This window comes from Helobdella robusta (assembly GCF_000326865.2).
Source record: "Helobdella robusta unplaced genomic scaffold HELROscaffold_5, whole genome shotgun sequence".
Classification (NCBI taxonomy): Eukaryota; Metazoa; Annelida; class Clitellata; order Rhynchobdellida; family Glossiphoniidae; genus Helobdella; species Helobdella robusta.
The window spans coordinates 2,460,402-2,478,551 of NW_008705254.1; the positions used below are offsets into that span (position 1 = coordinate 2,460,402).

The following is an 18,150-nucleotide window of genomic DNA, read 5'->3' on the forward strand; positions in this document are numbered from 1 at the left end:
TCACCATCATTGTTGATCACCAGCAATATTCTCGTCTTCATGGTCATCATCTTGGCCATCACATTATCATCATCATCATCATCATCACAAATTCATCGTCGTCATCATCACATTATCATTGTCATCATCATCACATTATCATCGTCATCATCATCACAACTTCATCGTCATCATCATCATCACAACTTCATCGTCATCATCACATCATCATCCTCATCATCATCATCATCATCACCATTATTACAAATTTAACCTATCGCCGTCATCATCATCATCATCATTACAATCTTCGTCGTCATCACATCAGCGTCAGTCCTTTATTGAACTTTCACATTCTCAGACTGCACACATGAACAACAACACTCTTATGACGATCAATACCATCCCTCGACGTTCTTACATACATGCATACATACATACATACATACATACATACATACATACATACATTCATACATACATACATACATACATGCATACATACATACATACATACATACATACATACATACATACATACATACATACATACATACATACATACATACATACATACATACATACATACATACATACATGTATGTATGTATGTATGTACAATGTATGTACGATGTATGTACGATTATCAAATAAAGTTTTTTGACCAAAAGCTCTCTGAGCTTAAATTCGCCCTGGGTCGTGTTTCCTGTCTTTCGGCCCATGATGCCTTGACTATTATCCGCAATGCCCTCAGTTTGCCCAAATTGATGTACTTCCTGCGTACATCCAAACACATTGACCCTTCTAAATTGGGCGAATTTGACGGAGCCCTTCGCACCGCCCTGTCGTCGATTTGCAATGTTCAAGTGACCGACAGTGGTTGGTCCCAGGCTCAGCTGCCGGTGCGATTTGGTGGGCTGGGGTTGCTTACCGTGGTTCAGCTGGCTCCCGTTGTTTATAATTCTTCACGATATTCTTCCCCCAGTGTCCGCCCCGGGGGACCGTACGCACGTCCAAATTTTTAACGAAGAATATAAAAAAATCTTTCAAAATTTGTTGTCTTCATGCGGCGACGACTTTTCCACCGCTCGTTTGCTGGCCACGTCCAGCGTTGCCAGCTGTGGGTGGTTGAGATCGTGGCCCTACACCTCTGTGGGCACCAGGCTTGACGACAAGTCTGTAAGATTTGCCATTGGCTTCAGACTTGGCCTGGTCATTCAGAATAAATACACGTGCCGATGTGGCGCAGGGGCGGACGAGTTTGGGCACCACGGTTTGGTTTGTCGCTTGGGTGGGGGCCGTCAACTACGTCACTCAGCGCTAAACGAATACATTTGTCGGCTCTTCTCCAAGGCTTCAATCCAGGTTCTCAAGTAACCATCTGGCATTTCTGCGCATGATGGTAGGCGCCCGGACGGATGCACACTAATACCTTGGAGAGCCGGCAGATGTTTGGCGTAGTGGATGTTACGGTCCCTGGCACCCTTGCCGAACGATACGTAAACCTGACAAGTAAAGAATGCGGTTTGGCCGCGGCCAGGGCAGCGGACGAGAAAATGAAAAAATATGGGAACGCCCTCCCCTCGATGGAATTCTTGCCAATATGTATCGAGGTTCTCGGCCCGATGGACCCCAACACCCTTAAATTTCTTAAGCCAATATGTAAAATGATCAGCGTCAGATCAGGCGACAGCAGGGAACTGTTTTTCGCAACTAACCACATTTCGTGCTTGTTGCAGCGGTTCCTGCGTGTCTGTGTGCTTGAAAATATCCAACTGAATGCCGACATATGCAATTAACGACAAATCAAAGTGTTAATCCATTTGTTACTTGATGTTTGACGGTTCAGTGTCACTCATCATGTTTTGGTTTTAACATACATACATACACACGCGCGCACACACACATACACACGCACATACAGACATACAGACGCACACATACACATACATACGGACATACATATTTTGCATGCATTCATACATCCACTTATACAGACATTCATTCATACATACATAGGCACACTCATACATATTAAATAATAATATGTGTACCCAACACACGTCCATGTAAATATATATCTTCTAGCATCCACAACATAAATTGATAGATTGATGCCTATGAATGCATGTGATTAATATATCATAATACACACACACATACACATATATAAATATATATAATTTATATATAATATATATAAATTATATAAATTATATAAATTTTCAGTTATTAAAGTCAACAGATTTTTCAGTTCTTATGAATTCATGATTATTATAATAATTATATAATAATCATAATTATTATAATTTCACGGAAAACTTTTGCTAGTCAGCTACTTAAAATAGAATGCAGGTTACGAGTGGCCCGCTAGAGCTAAAAATTGAACTGACTATACTCAAACGCCTCACTGATCAACAGCAACACTCAGTGCTTTTACTCTACTGCCGTACAAGCAAGAAGAATTTAATAGAGTGAGCGCTGAAATTGGCACAGAGCAATTTTCGAAAACTTATTCCTAATAGGCTTCTTTATGTTCGACACTCAACATAAGATTGTCTGGAGAAACCACGACTCATTTTCATATAACAAAAATCTTTATATATGTTGTTGTATAATTTAATTCAAGACTCAAAGTTCGAAAATTTTGATTTTCTTCATATTTGAACCCGGACACTGCATGTGCAATGCAGTGTATGCAGTGTCCGGGTTCAACAACAAATTAACATTACAATATCTGAACCGCTTCAGATCTGAAAATTGAAGATCTGAATAATTCTTAAAAGTACTTTTTTCGTTTCTTTCATTGATCCTGTTTCATGTTTTAATAACAGATCGTTTAGGCCGGATATGCAGTCGTTGGTTGTGTGAAATTTTAAGTTTGATGATTGCCAGTATTTTTGTACATAGCTTTTGAATGAAATTAGGCTAACTTTGTTTAAAAAATTTCAGTCATTTATGTAGAATAAATGTTAGAAAATGAATATGGATGGGTAAAAACTTATTAAAAAGTTCTTTCTTTGGTTTCTTTTAAATTAACTTTTAATATTGTTTTCATGGTGATAATTGAACTAGGCCTCATTACATTCACTACTAATTAATCTATCGTCACTCGCAAATTATGAATTGATGTTGATGATTTAATTAAGTTCTACAATGTCCAAACAACAACTGCAACAACAACTTCAGCGAACAGTTGACAACTTCAATCTTTTTGATGAAAATAACACAAAACGAGTTTTGTTGGATTGTCTGGGCAGAGTTTCAGACGTTTTTGCTGTTTCTGTTTCCAATCAAAACGAAACCGGTGTTCTAGGAGCAAGCTCGTCATGCACATCCACTGTTGAGCATTCCGACTTGCAGTGCGTCGTCAGTATGACTTCCTCATTGCTGTCCCTGCATTTTCATCATTGTCACAATTCAAGTAAGCGCTCATCCAGTTCGAGCTCATCATATGTACATGTCTCCTCTTCTTTATATCAAGAAAGAGTAACCAAACAAGATGATGCTGTTTGTGTTCAGTTAAAAAGGTTCTGCTTAGAATTATCTAACCAGATGCATATTTTGAACAATTACAACAAAATGGAATGCAACCAGTTGGTTAATTTGTTTGTTACTTGTTTTAAACATCTGACTCAGGAAATTAAGCTGCAAATTGTTGCAAACCTGTTAGCAAATAGCAACACATCTCAGAAAATTGATTTGATTGTCAAATTATTTAGAGACATTTTCAAGCCAGTTGATCTGAAATTTACTGAAAATGAAAAGAATTTGATATTGAATTTGTTTAACAAAATTTTTAAATCTTGGAAAGAGTCAGATATATCTATTATATTGATGGATTTCATTCCTACATATTTATCTAAGACTAAATCAACAGATAATGACATGTCTTCACTAGATGATGTTTGGTCTTTAATATTCAGTTTTACAAATACTGACGATCAGCATAATCACGACAGTTCTACAGATTATTGTAGATATCTGTTCCTACTTTGTTCTTTAACTCAAACATTCTTCTCTGAGCAGTTTGCAAAATACTTTGTTGAAAAGTATTTAGCATCTGATCTACCAGAATTTTGGTGCACTTATATCAAAGGTTTCACTCATGGAAATTCTCTGGTGAGGAAGAGGACCATGTACTTCTTCAAGCAGATGCTGTCTGCTGTTAAAAAGTTTGCCTTGCAGATGTGGTTTTCCAACTCTATATATCTTCATTTCCACGTTGAAAATGATTCTATGGAAAAGTTCTGGTTTCACTTTACTTTTATCATGGAGAGCTTGGAAGAAACTCAGGTGAATTTAATTTGTGGTCTTTAATTATTTAAACATGAAATTGCAATCATGTCTGCATGCTGCTAATTTATATAAATGCACTGGAAAGATCTAGAAATTTTTTGTCTGAGCTTGTTGTTTTATAAAAGAAGTTGAATGTTTATATGTATTTTGCAACTATTAAAATTTTTTCTTTATATCAGCTGCATCATTGATTTTTAATATCCTATCAATTTGTTTTATAGTTCCACATCATAGAGCCGTCTCTTGAAAAGTTGGACTCACTCATTCTACATGAGCATGTTTGCAAAAGTTTGTTTTATTTTTTTCCTTCATTTTTACATGTCGTCAATTTTAAGTTCACTCAAAGTTCCATAAAATATCACTAACTTTTGATTTTAAGAAAGCTCTGATTTGAAAAAAAACTCGATTAATTGTTAAATTTGATAAAAAAATGATGCCACAAATGTTGAAGAAGGGTTGGACTGGCTGTTGGTGTTGATCCACCGAATGTTGTTGCATGATTGTGTGTTTCTGAGAAGGCGAGCTGCCACAACATTCTTACAGATGAAGTTTCTGCCGTCATCATCATCATCTGATGTTCATCATCATCATCATGTTCCTGAAATATATCTTCAAGTATGTTTGTTTGCGTGTGCTTATGTATGTTTGTGTGTGGTCTGTGGTGGAGTAATTGCTGTGCGTGTTTGTTTGCTTGTTTGTTTGTTTGTGTGCTTGTTTGTGTATATGTGAGTGTGCGTGCGCGTACACGTATACATGTTGGTGTGTATGTGTGTGTGTTTGTTACCTGCCTTGTTTATTTTATTATTTTATTTGCATCTGCACATGTTTTGATGCATGGAAGTGTTAAGTACTTGCAGTTTACAGAATGTTTGTTTATTTCTCTAAACTGTGTGTATGTCTTACAAACAATAGCTGTGTTTGTATGCTTCATGATCTGTGCAATGACGAACCAATGTTTGATTGTACATAAAGTAACCAACGTGACTGTGAACTTATTCAGTTGTGTGTATAAATTTCTAGGGAATGTACTTTTATTTTCTTAGTCTCAATATTTATTTTGTATGTAATTTTTTTGAGAGTATTTTTATTTTTAATGTAAAAACTGTTTATTAAATGATTAATTAATTAATTGAATAATTAATTAATTAATTAATTCATTCATTCATTCATTCATTCATTCATTCATTCATCTGTTGAATGGTTGAAAGTTTTTCACAGAAGTCTTGATGGATCATCCCATGCAGTTAACATTGTTCTACAGGTTGGTTTCCTTAACATTTTACACTCCCTGTATCATGCCTGTCTGTTGTTCCTACTCTGCTCTTCATTTACATGTTTTTAACATTATTCTGTCTTTTGTAAATCTATTAATTGAATAAATGTTTTAAAATTTTCTCTATGTTTATCTAAATGATTATGGCTATTCTAGAAATGATGATGGATAAATTGAAAAGTGCAGGCATTAAAACGAATTTCGAGGTTTTTGGATTTCTATTCAGATCTCCAGAGGAAGAATCTTCATTAAAAGTGGCCTCTCGTGATGATGTGGCTTCTGCGCTGGCTTCATTTTTCAGCAACATTTCCTTGGACAAGCCAGCTATGGGCAAGTTTGTTTTATAAGATGGAATTTATATTTCATTGTTGTTTTAAATGGAGTTAGTTATATTTAGTCATAATTTTTTAACTTTTCGTAAATAAAGTTCTGCTGGTTTATTGACTTCAGATTGTTCAACTGTTCAACCAACAAATCAATCAGTCAACTAATCAATCACCCAGAAATGTTCATAGCAAGAATGTTGGCTGCGGTCAGCGTTCGAACCTGGGCAGGACCTGTCCTGTGCCACTTCTTCAGCTGCCTTCTCAACATTCAACTGCCACATTTTCTCAACTTCAGTATTATTCCACTTGTAAGGTGCTCATTGTGGCTGTTGTTTCTTTTTGTGTTAAAAATGTTGTTAATGGGGTTGTTGTTGGTTATTATCGTTTGGTACATTTTCACTTACGAATTTGTCGTGAATGGCAATTTTAATGACGCAGGACTTTGATGAATGCGACTGTGATGTCGTTCCAGAGTGAAGTGAGGTACGTAGCGAGATACTACATTCTGCTCTTCATCACTAAATATCTTGATACGGTTGGTACCTTTCTATTTTATCAATTTCATTCTTATTTTGAAGCGTTTAAAAGAAACATTATAGGTTATATTCAAAACATTTTCCATTGAAAATATTGTTTTTTGAAAATGAATGCTTACTAGTAGTATCCTCTTTAATAACCAACCATCAGTCGGAATTAACAATTGGTGACGTCAGAACATTACTGTCTTGCGTACCCTTCGGCGGCGACCACTTCCTTCACGTTCAATCGCCAGAGTGGTTACTCCTCGTTCACTGGCTCACCGACAATATTCACAGCTTCATCGTTTGCAGTGAAACTGAGGACAGTAGTGGTAGCATCAGCAACAACAGTCTTATCAGTATCAGCAGCAACAACAATGTCAGGAACAATAACATTAACGACAGTATCTTCCACAATGTCATCTGCAACAGCAACATTGGCTTCAGCATCAGTGATAGCAGTTGCAGCAGCTTCTCTAAAAGCATCTGTAAGACCAGAAGCAAGAGTGAAGACCTCCAATATAGTTCTTCAATTCTCACTGATCCATATTCCACACTGACACATTCCTGCCTCTCCACGTTTGTCACTTGGCTGGCTGATGATCAGGTTGTTTCAGGTTGGGTTATAACTTCTCTCTTTCGTCAATTTTTTCTTCATCATTTTGTATCATCGTCGTCATCATCGTCATAATCATCACATCGTCATCTTCATTTTCATTATCATCACATTGTCTTCATCATTGTCATTTCTACTTTCTATATAATAATATTAACTAATGATATTATCCTTAGCATTATTTATTCGATACTTTTTGAACGTACATAATTTAGTTGTGTTTGGTATATTTCCATCATTTCGATAGAACATGGTTTTGTATTTAAGTGTGGTTTTTTTTTGTTTCATAACATTCCGAACTCATTAGTTAAAAATTTTGATTTTTTTTTTTCAAAATAAATTTAATCATTTAATTTTCGTTAATTTATTAATATTTACAGATCAACTGGACAAATGCTCTGAATATCATCTTGTAGGACATCTGATTTCATTGGTGCTTGCTGTTAACAAAGATTTAACTGTTGGTCAGTTTAAATTAAAATTAAACTGTACATCAAAAAATTTGCTTACTGCTGATATTTTTGTCACGGATTATAGTTTAGGTGTACTGATTATTGGTTATAAATTCTAAATAAAAGTTTATTTGAATCTTTTAGAGATTTTTCAGTAAGAGATTTTGGTCCCAATACCTGCACAATGTTCATTTTTTGATAATTGATCTCAGGAGTTATATTTAAAATTTGTTATCAGTCACTCTTATGTAACCAACTCGAACCGCGTGATACGACCATTCAAACTTTTAAAAATTTATTTCTAGATATCTTCACCAATCCTCTATCGGACACACTGAAAAAACTTGCCACACATTCTTACTTATGTGAGGTCAAAGTTCAAAGGGCCTTTGCCATGACCCTAAACTTGATGGAACTGTCCAGCAAGTTGACCTCAAACGTCAAAGGTTATTAATGCATCAACTGTAAACATTGATGGTCCTATTATAGTCTATTTTAAATTTGACTCTTATCATTCATTATGAAAATTTTTAACATCACTTTCCATAAATTGTTTTTTGTTTCTATGTAATTACCATTGCAGCTCAAGAAATCAGTTTAAAATTGCGGAATGTTTTAATGGAGAACAAGGAGCAAATAATGGCATTCGTATACAGAGTGCTGACAGGGAGAGAGGCGGTTTTAAATAAAAGTTTATACATCAAAATGTTGATTTGCTTGCAGTCCTCTCAACTTTCAAACACTTTTGTCTGTTGTGATGAAGGTCAACTTCGTAATTCGGCGTTCTATCAGATGATTGATTGGTCCATTAAAACACTGACATCACTTCAGGTGTGTGTGTGCGTGCGTGTATGTGTGTGTGCGTGTGTGTGTTAGTTATGTTTAGAATTTGAAATATATTTGAAGTTATTTAAACTTTTATGTTATTGAAAATTATTTTATATTTTTTTAAATATTGTGTAGTTCTGAATGAATTGATGTTGAGATGCATGATATGTGTTGATCCAAATTTATGTTTTATAGGGCAGCAAGTTGTCTCCATCGCATTTGATAGCGTGGGATCTATTAGCTATGGCCTTAGGAACAGATAAGTTGAACATGAAGCTTGTTGCCAATTGTGATAATGATCTACTGTACAGGTGTTATGTCTCACCTGTATTGAAGTTTGTTGACGAGCAGTGCAAGTTCGTGCTGCATGACATCTCGGCTGATCTTCCTGCAGGATGTTCGAGGTTGGCTGCTTGCTTCATTTGCTTCATCTCCATTCTCGTTAAGGAAGAAATTATCGAATATAGTTTCATCGAAATGTACAGCATTGATATTTGTAACGGGAAGAAAGCAAATGATGTTTTTATAATAGTAATTCATAGATTTATAATACTTTTCATTTAACAGCAATGATTTGAGAGATGGCCTAATGATGAACCAGCTAAAAGTTGTTTCTTGGAGGTTGAGGTGTCTTTCAGCATGCTCAACATCAGTGCACATTTCAACAATTCCCTCAACAAAAGCAGCAACACAAACTTTTATAAATCAGTTAACTTCAACATCAGAAACTTCAGCAAATTCACCGTTGAAGATCGACAGCTTGAGAAACAGTTTGCAACAAAACGACCTTACTTACTTACCAAGCTCTGTCCTGGACAAGCTTTTCAACTTTGTTCAGTGCTCTTTGGATTGCTGCTCCATTGAGGTTTTCAGTTCTTGCATGGAGGCTCTTGAACTTTTGAGTCGTCAGGTTGTTCTATCAAATTTGTGGTTTCAAGTTTTGGGATATAAAAAAAGTTTTTAAGTTGGTTAGAAGTAATTATTTTTTTTAAGATCATTTAATAGAAGTTAATCAATCATTTTTATACACAAATTTATTTATTCATTCAGATAGCAGCGAAGACATTGTGTGGATTATTGAAATTAGCTTGGTGTCGTTTGGTTGAGTCTTCCAAAAAAAAAAATTGGTTCCAAAATTATGAGCTGTTCATCAAATCTCTATTCAACATTCATTACTTCCAACATCAATCTAATTTCACAAACCACCAACATCATCAACAACATCATCATGGAAGTGATATTAATGATGATGCAGATGCTGATGATGATAATGAAGAGACGAGTGTCGATATGGCAATTGTTGAGGTTAACAGAAAGTGTCTGTGTTGTTGTTGTTGGTGTTGTCGTCTGGTTGGCTCATTGATGCTAGCCAACTTATGGCTGATACAAATTTGATGTGTATGTTTTCGGTATACACATAGGAATATATCAGTATTAATGAATGAATAGAAGATATATGATGATTAACTCACATTAATTTGTTGATTGATTGATTGATTGATATACATAGGAGATGTATGTATGATAATTCACATATGAATGATTGGATACAATGATGATTGATACAAATGAAATATACAAAGCCTGATGATATTAATGATATATTTGTTTATTAATACGTGAATAAAAGTTTGAAGGTTAAAAAATGGTTATATATCAATTGTTATAATTAAACTATATAAAATAAATGATAAAAAAAATCAACATTCGTTTCATAGATATAAGATACATAGTTATTATTATTAAATTTTACGATTAACATATCTGAACGTCCTACCTCGGGAAACTGTGTCTCTGGACGCTAAACGAAGATTGATTGATATCTGATGATCAATGTAAAATTAAAGTGATAACAATCTTGATACCTATCAGATATACGAAGGTATCCTCGAGATGAGTACTGCACGACCTCTTATGTTAAACGTCGTTGCCGTGGCGATGAACAACCAGATTGATAGGAATGCCAATTATGTACTGCACCTCACGTGCCTTGTTAAGTGTATTGCACGTTCCATAGTCTTTGGTAACTTGAGCAATAAAGCAGATAGGTCGGTTATGGTTGTTCTCTTTGATAAGGTGGTAGTTTATAGGGTGTGTGCGTGTTTGTATGTGTGTTTGTGTGTGTGTGTGTGTGAGAGAGAGAGAGAGAGAGAGAGAGAGAGTAATGTTTGGTTGTAATCATTCGTGTTTTTTTTTTATGTTTGCTTGTCTATAACGCTTGTATAAGAACATCTTCGTTGTTGTATTCAAATTTGTCATGGAATTCCGTCATAATGATGAATAGGGAGAAATAAAATAATTTCATGGAAATTTTACAAATTCTCAATTTTTGCGTTTAATTTCAATTTATTATTTTCTAGTAAATAAGTAAAGCAATTCATTATAAAGGTTTTATGACAGTATGATGCAGAAGTTCTATGATCTTTATCAACAACCAAAAAAGTAAAAAAAATGTTTAATTTTAAACTTGAAGTTTTTGCATTATGTATAATTTTTAATGTAATATTTTGAAAAAATCTTGTAATAAAAAAGGCAGTATGTTCCGACCAATAGTATGACGCGCTTGAATTTTTTGAAATTTCTCACCTTGCTCGATCCAATGAGAAGTGACCATCAACATTTTTCTTCGCTTCTAATGGACCAGCTTGTAGCCAATTACAAAGCGGCTCTTTCAAAAAAAAACAGATGTTTTGGGAATTCCCAGTTGCATAGACAGAAACAGAGATTAGTGTCTGCCATGTTTCTCATGGAAAGGTTTATACATGTAAGATTTTCATGTTGCTTAATATTTCATTTTCAATTTTTAGTTATTTTGATATTCAGAGTTTAATATATATTTCACAGAACATTTTATTTGTATACTTTAAATCATGTGGTTGTATGGACCCCCCTAAACATATCTCTCGTAGGGCTTACAGAGAATTATAATGCATTGCATTACTCTTATTTTTCATAACAAACAAACAAACAAACAATAAAACAAACAAACGATTGAATTAGCAATGCCAGGTTATAATATTTAACAAGTTAACCACAACATTAACATTACAGCAGCAAAAACATTAACACTAAGGCAGCAGCAACCACATTAACATTACAGCAACAACAACGTTAACGTTACAGCAACTACAACGTTAACATTACGATGACACTTACGAATCTGTAGCAACACAGTACAGCAACAAGAGAAATTGGAATTACATAGGATGTATGATAGCACTAACACCAGCCTAACAACTTACCACCACTAACAAACAAACAAACAACCAGGCAAACAAACAAACAACCAGGCAAACAAACAAACAAACAACCAGGCAAACAATAGAGACATCATGCCAATGTTTTTGGAAGCCTTGCAACTTGAGAACCAACCATCCGTTAGGTTTCTGATTTGTTGGATCATTATCAGGATGATATGCCCATTAGGTGCTGGTGATGATGATGCCAATTATGATGATGATGATTTTAATGATGAACATCATGGCGGAGGCTGCAATCATGCTAATGTTTGTAATGTGGGAAGGCCAGAACATTTGAAAGGTGAACATTTGAAAGATGAACATTCGAAAGGTGAACATTCGAAAGGTGAACCTTTGAAGAGAAGTTATTTGTACAGAAGGATTCTTCAGCAACTTGACATGGTTGGTTCAGTTTTATGATTGTTAGTGTGGTGGTACTGGCTGGTTGTTGCTGGGTGTGTTTATTTGTTTGTATTTGATGTTGATGGTGAAGTGAGTAGTTATCAAACAGTTCGAATATGAATCTTGATTAACTGGATGCTTCAGGCTAAACTTTGGATAGAGATGTTTCATTTGAAGTCATGTTGGGAACCGGTAATCAGTTAATTGACTGATTTCAAATGTTTTTGTTTGGTTGTATGTTTTTTTTGCATAAGTTGTTGTTGAATCGTGATGGAAATGCGACTGTTATTGTTTTGGTTGTTTTGTGGTTCTAGTTTTGCAGACTAGTTTGTTGATGATGCCATTGACTATAAAAGGCTGGTATTTTCAAATATTCGTGTTTAGATGAGCAATGGTTCAGTAGAATTGAAGAGCAGACCGTCGTATGCAATTTCATTGTTCTTCATCATCAGCCACGTTCTCAACAGATCATTCCAGAACCTATCAAACCAATCTTCAAATGTTCATACTTTAAAAGTTTGTTCGTAAATCGTTATCTACATCGGTAATGTTTATTTAAATTAAATGATGACAGGCTTTGCCTTGTATGTGCATAATGTCTTGCTTGTTGTAACAGATTCGGCGTCTGTCAGATTTTGGTTTTGAAAATGAAAGATTCTTAAAGTCAATGTCAAATGAAATTGCTAAATGGTTATTATTTACATAAAATCCCCAAAGGACCCGTGGACATCTAAGACTCTGGACTCGTTGCTGAACTGGTGTAGCACGGCCCACAGTCAGACGCGCATATCAATGCAGGCCTCACTTCTGCACCTCACTGACAACGTTGAACGAATCATCTCGTGCAACCATCTCACACAGTTCATCACCATTGATCTTCTCTCTTCTCTCAAACATATTCTGAACTTCTCGGACCACCTGAATAGGAATAAGTTAGCTCTGAATGATTATTCTTGTTACACTTTTCGTTGGCTTATGTTGACAACTATGGTGATAATGTTTTTGTTGTTGTTGGTAGTTTAGTTGTTATGATAATTCTTTGTTGAATATATATGTTGTCAATAATTTGCTCTACTACGTGAATGTAGAGTCCAATACAGACTGAGCCACAGCCTGCAGCAGAGTTATCATTACTCTTTGGACCCCTGGCTCGATTGCTCTCTTGAAGTTTTTTTTTTCTTTTTTGTTCTTGTCATTTTTCATGTTCTTGTTATTCACGCCGTTATTTTGGGTTAATCCTTTTTGTGTTATATTTTTTGAAGTGTGCTTATTAGCAAATGTCTTTCTACAGATAATGTTTCATGTCCAATGTTTGTTGCACTCACACACATGCACACAGGCCATTTATCACTACATACCTCTGCTGGCCAACATGTGTCACGATGAATCCATCAGCCCATCCCTACTTACGTCACATTTGACATCAACTCACATCAATTTTCCGTTATCAGTACCGGAAATCAGACTAGAAATTTTGAATAATTGTCTGAAAACGTCAACGTGGAAAGACATTTCAAAGGATGATGATGTCGATGATTCAAATGAGAAATGTTGGTTTTGGTTACATCTGTTTGTTTGTTTGCTCATTTGTAGTTCGTTCGCTCGTTCTGTTTGCTTGTTTGTTAGTTGTCTGTCATTTTATTTTCTGCTACATCTGAATTTCATGATGTCGTTTTAGATTGTCTCGTTAGTTTGTGCTTAGTTTTTGTTTGACAGTTGTACTAAATTGAATCAGACATGATTCACCATTTTTGTGATTTTTTGAATTTATTTGAATACTATTTAAATTTTGGTTATCTATCTGAAAACATAATTTCAAAATATTACAACAAAGCTCGAAATTAAAAAAATTGAAATGTTATTAACAACTAGCAGGTTATAAAGAAGGATCGTATGCATTGAACGACTTGCTTGAGGAAAAACTAATCAACATCCAAAGGAAAATTATTCCATTGAAGGAAAGCTTATTCTCGTCAACAGCAGCATCATTTCCAACGATGACTGCTTCCTCAACACTGCAACCACCCTCATCTTCATCATCTTCTAACAAAATAGCTGGTGATGAAGAAGAAGATGCGTGTGATTTATTGAATGTATCGGAAATGGAAGATCGTGACTTGATTGTGGTGGCCTCTCTTGTTGAATCCATTCCTAATCTTGGAGGTGAGGCAAGTTAATTGCTGGATCAAATGCGTTCGTTCGTTAACGAAGTGGTCTGCACTTTAATTAATGTTAAGGATTGATTGCGTCATTAAAGAATTATAAATTAACGGAAAATTTGAGTGTGGAATCGATCACGAGTTCTGAATTATTTGTCGTTATTCACTGTAGAAAAAATGTTCAAATTTTCGCATCAACATTTGGTTCGACATATTTATGATTTTATTTTTTTTTATTTTATCGATGAATATTTATCGTAACAACTCCAACAAACTATTTAAACATTAATTTTAAAGATTCAATTGATATTTTTATGGAGGATTGTGCAGAACATGTGAAATATTCGGAATCAAACGTTTGGTCCTCGGCAGCTTGAAAGTGACGAGCGATGTGGGCTTTGAAAAGTTGAGCGTCACATCCCACAAATGGATGAACATTGAGGAAGTTTGCGCACTTGATTGTCGATTTTCTATTACGCAGAACATTCCTATGTGACTTATTTTTAAATAGGAACCACTTATTCATAAATGTTACCAACCACCCGCTATTGATCAGGTGACCTCAAAGAATCTGCCCATTTATCTGAGGAGCATGAGGAACAGAGGTTACAAACTTGTGGGCTTGGAACAGACATCAAACAGCAGACGGATGGGTTTCTTCAAATTTCCTAAGAAGTCTCTCATCGTTCTAGGGCAAGTGGCGTGAGATGTTCAAATTTCAGGGTTATGTTTGGGTTTTAAAGTTTCTTGTTTCCATACTATGTTGAGATATAATTTTTTGAAATTTTGTATGCGCAATCTATAATCTGCGATTGGTCTGCCACCCTCGACAGGAACGAACGAACAGGCATCCCCGTTGAACTGATGCAGTTGTTGGACGAGTGTATCGAGATCCCTCAGAAAGGTGTCATCAGGTCTCTCAACGTTCACGTCAGTGCAGCCATCTTACTGTGGGAGTACTTCAAACAGACCAATGCTATTGCTATGAACAGTGAAAGTGGCAGTAACAATTATAACATTAACGAAATTTGATATTTATAATAAAGTTATGAAATTATTATATGAATTTGATTTTCAGTATAAAATGTCTGACTGGAATTGTCCTGGCCTTACTCGGAAACCAGAGTGGTATTCACATCACACATTTAATGTATTTTTTACAGCCATGTACAAAATCACCGAATATTTATTGCGGTTGATTCTATAATAATGATGACGCATTACTTTTCGGTTCCGGTCAACTACAAGTTTTAGCCTCATAGTTCAATGCTAATATCATAGTCGCTTTTGTTTTTTTCTACCACTTTTAATTTTGTAGTTGCTATCCTTCTTTCTCACTGTTATACTTTCAATTTCTATACTTAAATTTCTTGGAATTTGATAATTTAATTTGGCTTAGTTTCAGTATTGTAATCGCTATTTAGAAATAAGTTTTCTATGTAATTAAGGCTTTTGAACTATCGATAAATGGTTAAAACAAAATTTAAAATTTGTCGATATGATCAACGGAGCTTATGAAACGCTCAATTTAATCATAGAAGTGATTCTTCATTAGTTAAGTAGATGTCGATTTTGAACAAATGTTGATAAGTGTATTGTAGCCTATACAAGTTCGTATTGAGAAACAACAATAAAGCCTTTAAAAATACTGCATCGATAAAAAAAAACATGAATAAAAGAGTTCAGCACCTCAAAAGCTAGATGTAATCTATAAATATACCATTGAATGACAAATTGTCATGAGCAGTTAAACAGATTTGGAGTGTGCGGGCACACCTTTATGCATGTTCTCAACGGTGTTTCTAAAAACGTAAACCTTTCTAACAGGAGACTCGTGACTCATTGATGCTTTCTGACTGTCGCTGAGTTCCGTCGAAGTACTTTTCGCTTTATGGCACTTTTTCACTTCTTTGTAGCTGTGGCTCGAAACGTTTTTTTCTAGATTTTTATTTAAATTTTGGATTGCATTTAAACGGAAATGGTCATTGTTGTTGTCCAGACTACCATCGTGGTTGTTAGTGTTAGGAGTACCAGTTAGGTGCTCACTGTTTCGTTTTTCCTTACCATCTTTAACTTCATTTTCCTCATCAATGCTTTCAGTAACTATGCTCTCGTATTTGATGTTTATTTTTGATATTTCACTCACAGTCGGATTGTCTAATGCTGAAGTTGATTGACCGCCAGGACCCACCTTGTCAAATATTGTTTCAGTGGTGTTGGCTGTTTCGTCGCAGTCACTCACGCCATCCACTAGATCAGGTCCGTTCACAGCTGGTTTTTCTTCAAAAATTTTGAAATCGTTGCCTAAAGGGGTTGATGTGGCAAAGTTGTGCGGTGGTCGACGAGCCAGCGGTCCTAATAGTTTTGTAGTTTTCCCTTCCTGGCCACTGTTTTCTATTTTTTTCTTTTTTTGTAGCCGCATGTTCACGCACATGCATACTTTTTTATTTTCATCAACTTTGATGACTGATTTAGTTTCGTCAACATTTTGTTTTTCATGTGCCAGCTTGTAATCAGTACTAGGCCTACTGCTGCAATCATCTTCAAGTCTTCGTTGTTCTGCATGTCGGCTCTTCAACCGGCCCATTGACTGTTTATTATTGAAATTATATTTAATTAACAATTTTCATTAAAATCTATCAGTAAATCTAAAACTAGAGATTATAGGCTTATCAAATTGCACTTTTAAATAATTTAAAATAATGACCAAATAAAACTAACATCATTATTTTTCTTGTTCAGTAAGTTTAATTTTGCCAACTCCAACTTTTTTGTGACGAACTGTGCGTTAAAAAACGTTTAAGATTGAAAAGTAAAGTTTTATCGTGACAGAGTCCAGATGATAACGAAAAAGCGTTTAACAAAGCACGCGGCTTTTTATTGAAAATTATAAAGATGATTAATTTCAACATTTAAAAAATCTAAAAAATGTTGTATTTCACTTTAAGTTTATTCTCGACGTGGAACATCTTATCTTTCTCTATCTGCAGGTTATTGATAGCATTTGCCAACGAATGATTTTGGTCTGCCATTTCATTCTTATTCCTTTGGTTTGTTTCCTCAATTAAATGTTTGTACTTCTGACGTAAAACATTACAGTTCATTTTAGATTTAACCATTTGAAAGAAGTTATGAAACCTTTATATGAAACCTCGATTTTGTCATCACGTCCCAATAATTCGCTCTCAACAGCATTGATTTTCTCCTTTAATACGTCAGCACTTTCAAGTTTATTCGAAGCACTCAATAACAGATTCAACCTGCTGAGGTGACATGAAAGTGAATGCACCCTTTCATTTGTCTTACTCAGAATCAATTTTTGTTGACAGACGTTCTGCTTTAGGTTACAAACATTTTTCTTGTCCAATTTCATTATTTCAACATTAACTTTGCAGTAGCAACTATAAGCTTCATCTGTAACATGAAATATATTAGTAAAATGTAAACAAAATGTTACTGCAGACGGTCTGGCTTCAAATGAACCAACCTTCGTTTGTGAAGCAACGCAAGCATTTGTTCAGTATCTGTTGGTGCAGCAGCAATAACTTCTTTTCGTTTCTCAGTTCGACCAGTTTGTCGCGGCTCTCGTGTAATCTGCATTTCAATTCCGATAACTCCCTCTTTTTTGCAGAAATCAATCTCTTTGTTACATCATTTCGATACTTTGTCATTTTACATTATGCACAAATTTAATATCAACTAAAATGTAAATGGTTGTAGGTTCCATGCTTCCTGGTTATGGCATATATACTGCGTATATATAATATATATATATATATAATATATATAATATATATGTTTAGGTTTGCATTTTCCTGTTACCTGTCCAATGTCATATATCATAATGATAAGATAACATTCATTTATGCGTACCTGTCGTTGCCATGGAAATAAATTTTTTGTTATCCCCGTAAATAAGTCATAAATTATTTTATTGCTATAAATTATTTATTTTTTATTTTACAGTTGTAATTAATTTTATAGCTAATAACATGAATTGTGAATTATTTTACTATTGAAAGTTTAAACTGTCCCTTCGCAGGCAAAATAATCGACATA

At 34.8% G+C, this 18,150-nt stretch overlaps 4 protein-coding genes across 4 annotated transcripts in view; 3 read left to right on the plus strand and 1 right to left on the minus strand.

Moving 5' to 3' along the window:
• The window catches only part of HELRODRAFT_163331 (hypothetical protein), a gene marked incomplete at both ends in the record, with an annotated part of 3,529 nt that extends 1,751 nt beyond the window's left edge, over positions 1-1,778 (plus strand). Inside the window, 2 exons of the mRNA XM_009027227.1 lie at positions 651-845; positions 1,386-1,778. Of these exons, the coding sequence (XP_009025475.1) occupies positions 651-845; positions 1,386-1,778 (588 nt within the window). The remainder of the gene's footprint in view (positions 1-650; positions 846-1,385) is intronic.
• A 1,357-nt stretch (positions 1,779-3,135) lies between these two features.
• HELRODRAFT_163332 (hypothetical protein) lies at positions 3,136-4,299 on the plus strand (the record flags this gene model as incomplete). The annotated part of the gene is made up of 1 exon (XM_009027228.1): positions 3,136-4,299. The coding sequence occupies one exon, from the start codon at positions 3,136-3,138 to the stop codon at positions 4,297-4,299; it is 1,164 nt and encodes a 387-aa protein (XP_009025476.1).
• A 9,735-nt stretch (positions 4,300-14,034) lies between these two features.
• On the plus strand, positions 14,035-15,123 carry HELRODRAFT_68048 (hypothetical protein; the record flags this gene model as incomplete). Its single annotated transcript, XM_009026930.1, has 4 exons — positions 14,035-14,095; positions 14,412-14,536; positions 14,648-14,793; positions 14,925-15,123. 4 exons carry the CDS (start codon positions 14,035-14,037, stop codon positions 15,121-15,123), a joined length of 531 nt encoding a protein of 176 aa, XP_009025178.1.
• Positions 15,124-15,838: 715 nt separating this feature from the next.
• HELRODRAFT_163334 (hypothetical protein) lies at positions 15,839-17,762 on the minus strand (the record flags this gene model as incomplete). The annotated part of the gene is made up of 5 exons (XM_009027229.1): positions 15,839-16,681; positions 16,813-16,872; positions 17,034-17,171; positions 17,243-17,505; positions 17,579-17,762. The coding sequence occupies 5 exons, from the start codon at positions 17,760-17,762 to the stop codon at positions 15,839-15,841; spliced, it is 1,488 nt and encodes a 495-aa protein (XP_009025477.1).
• Positions 17,763-18,150: the final 388 nt, after the last annotated feature.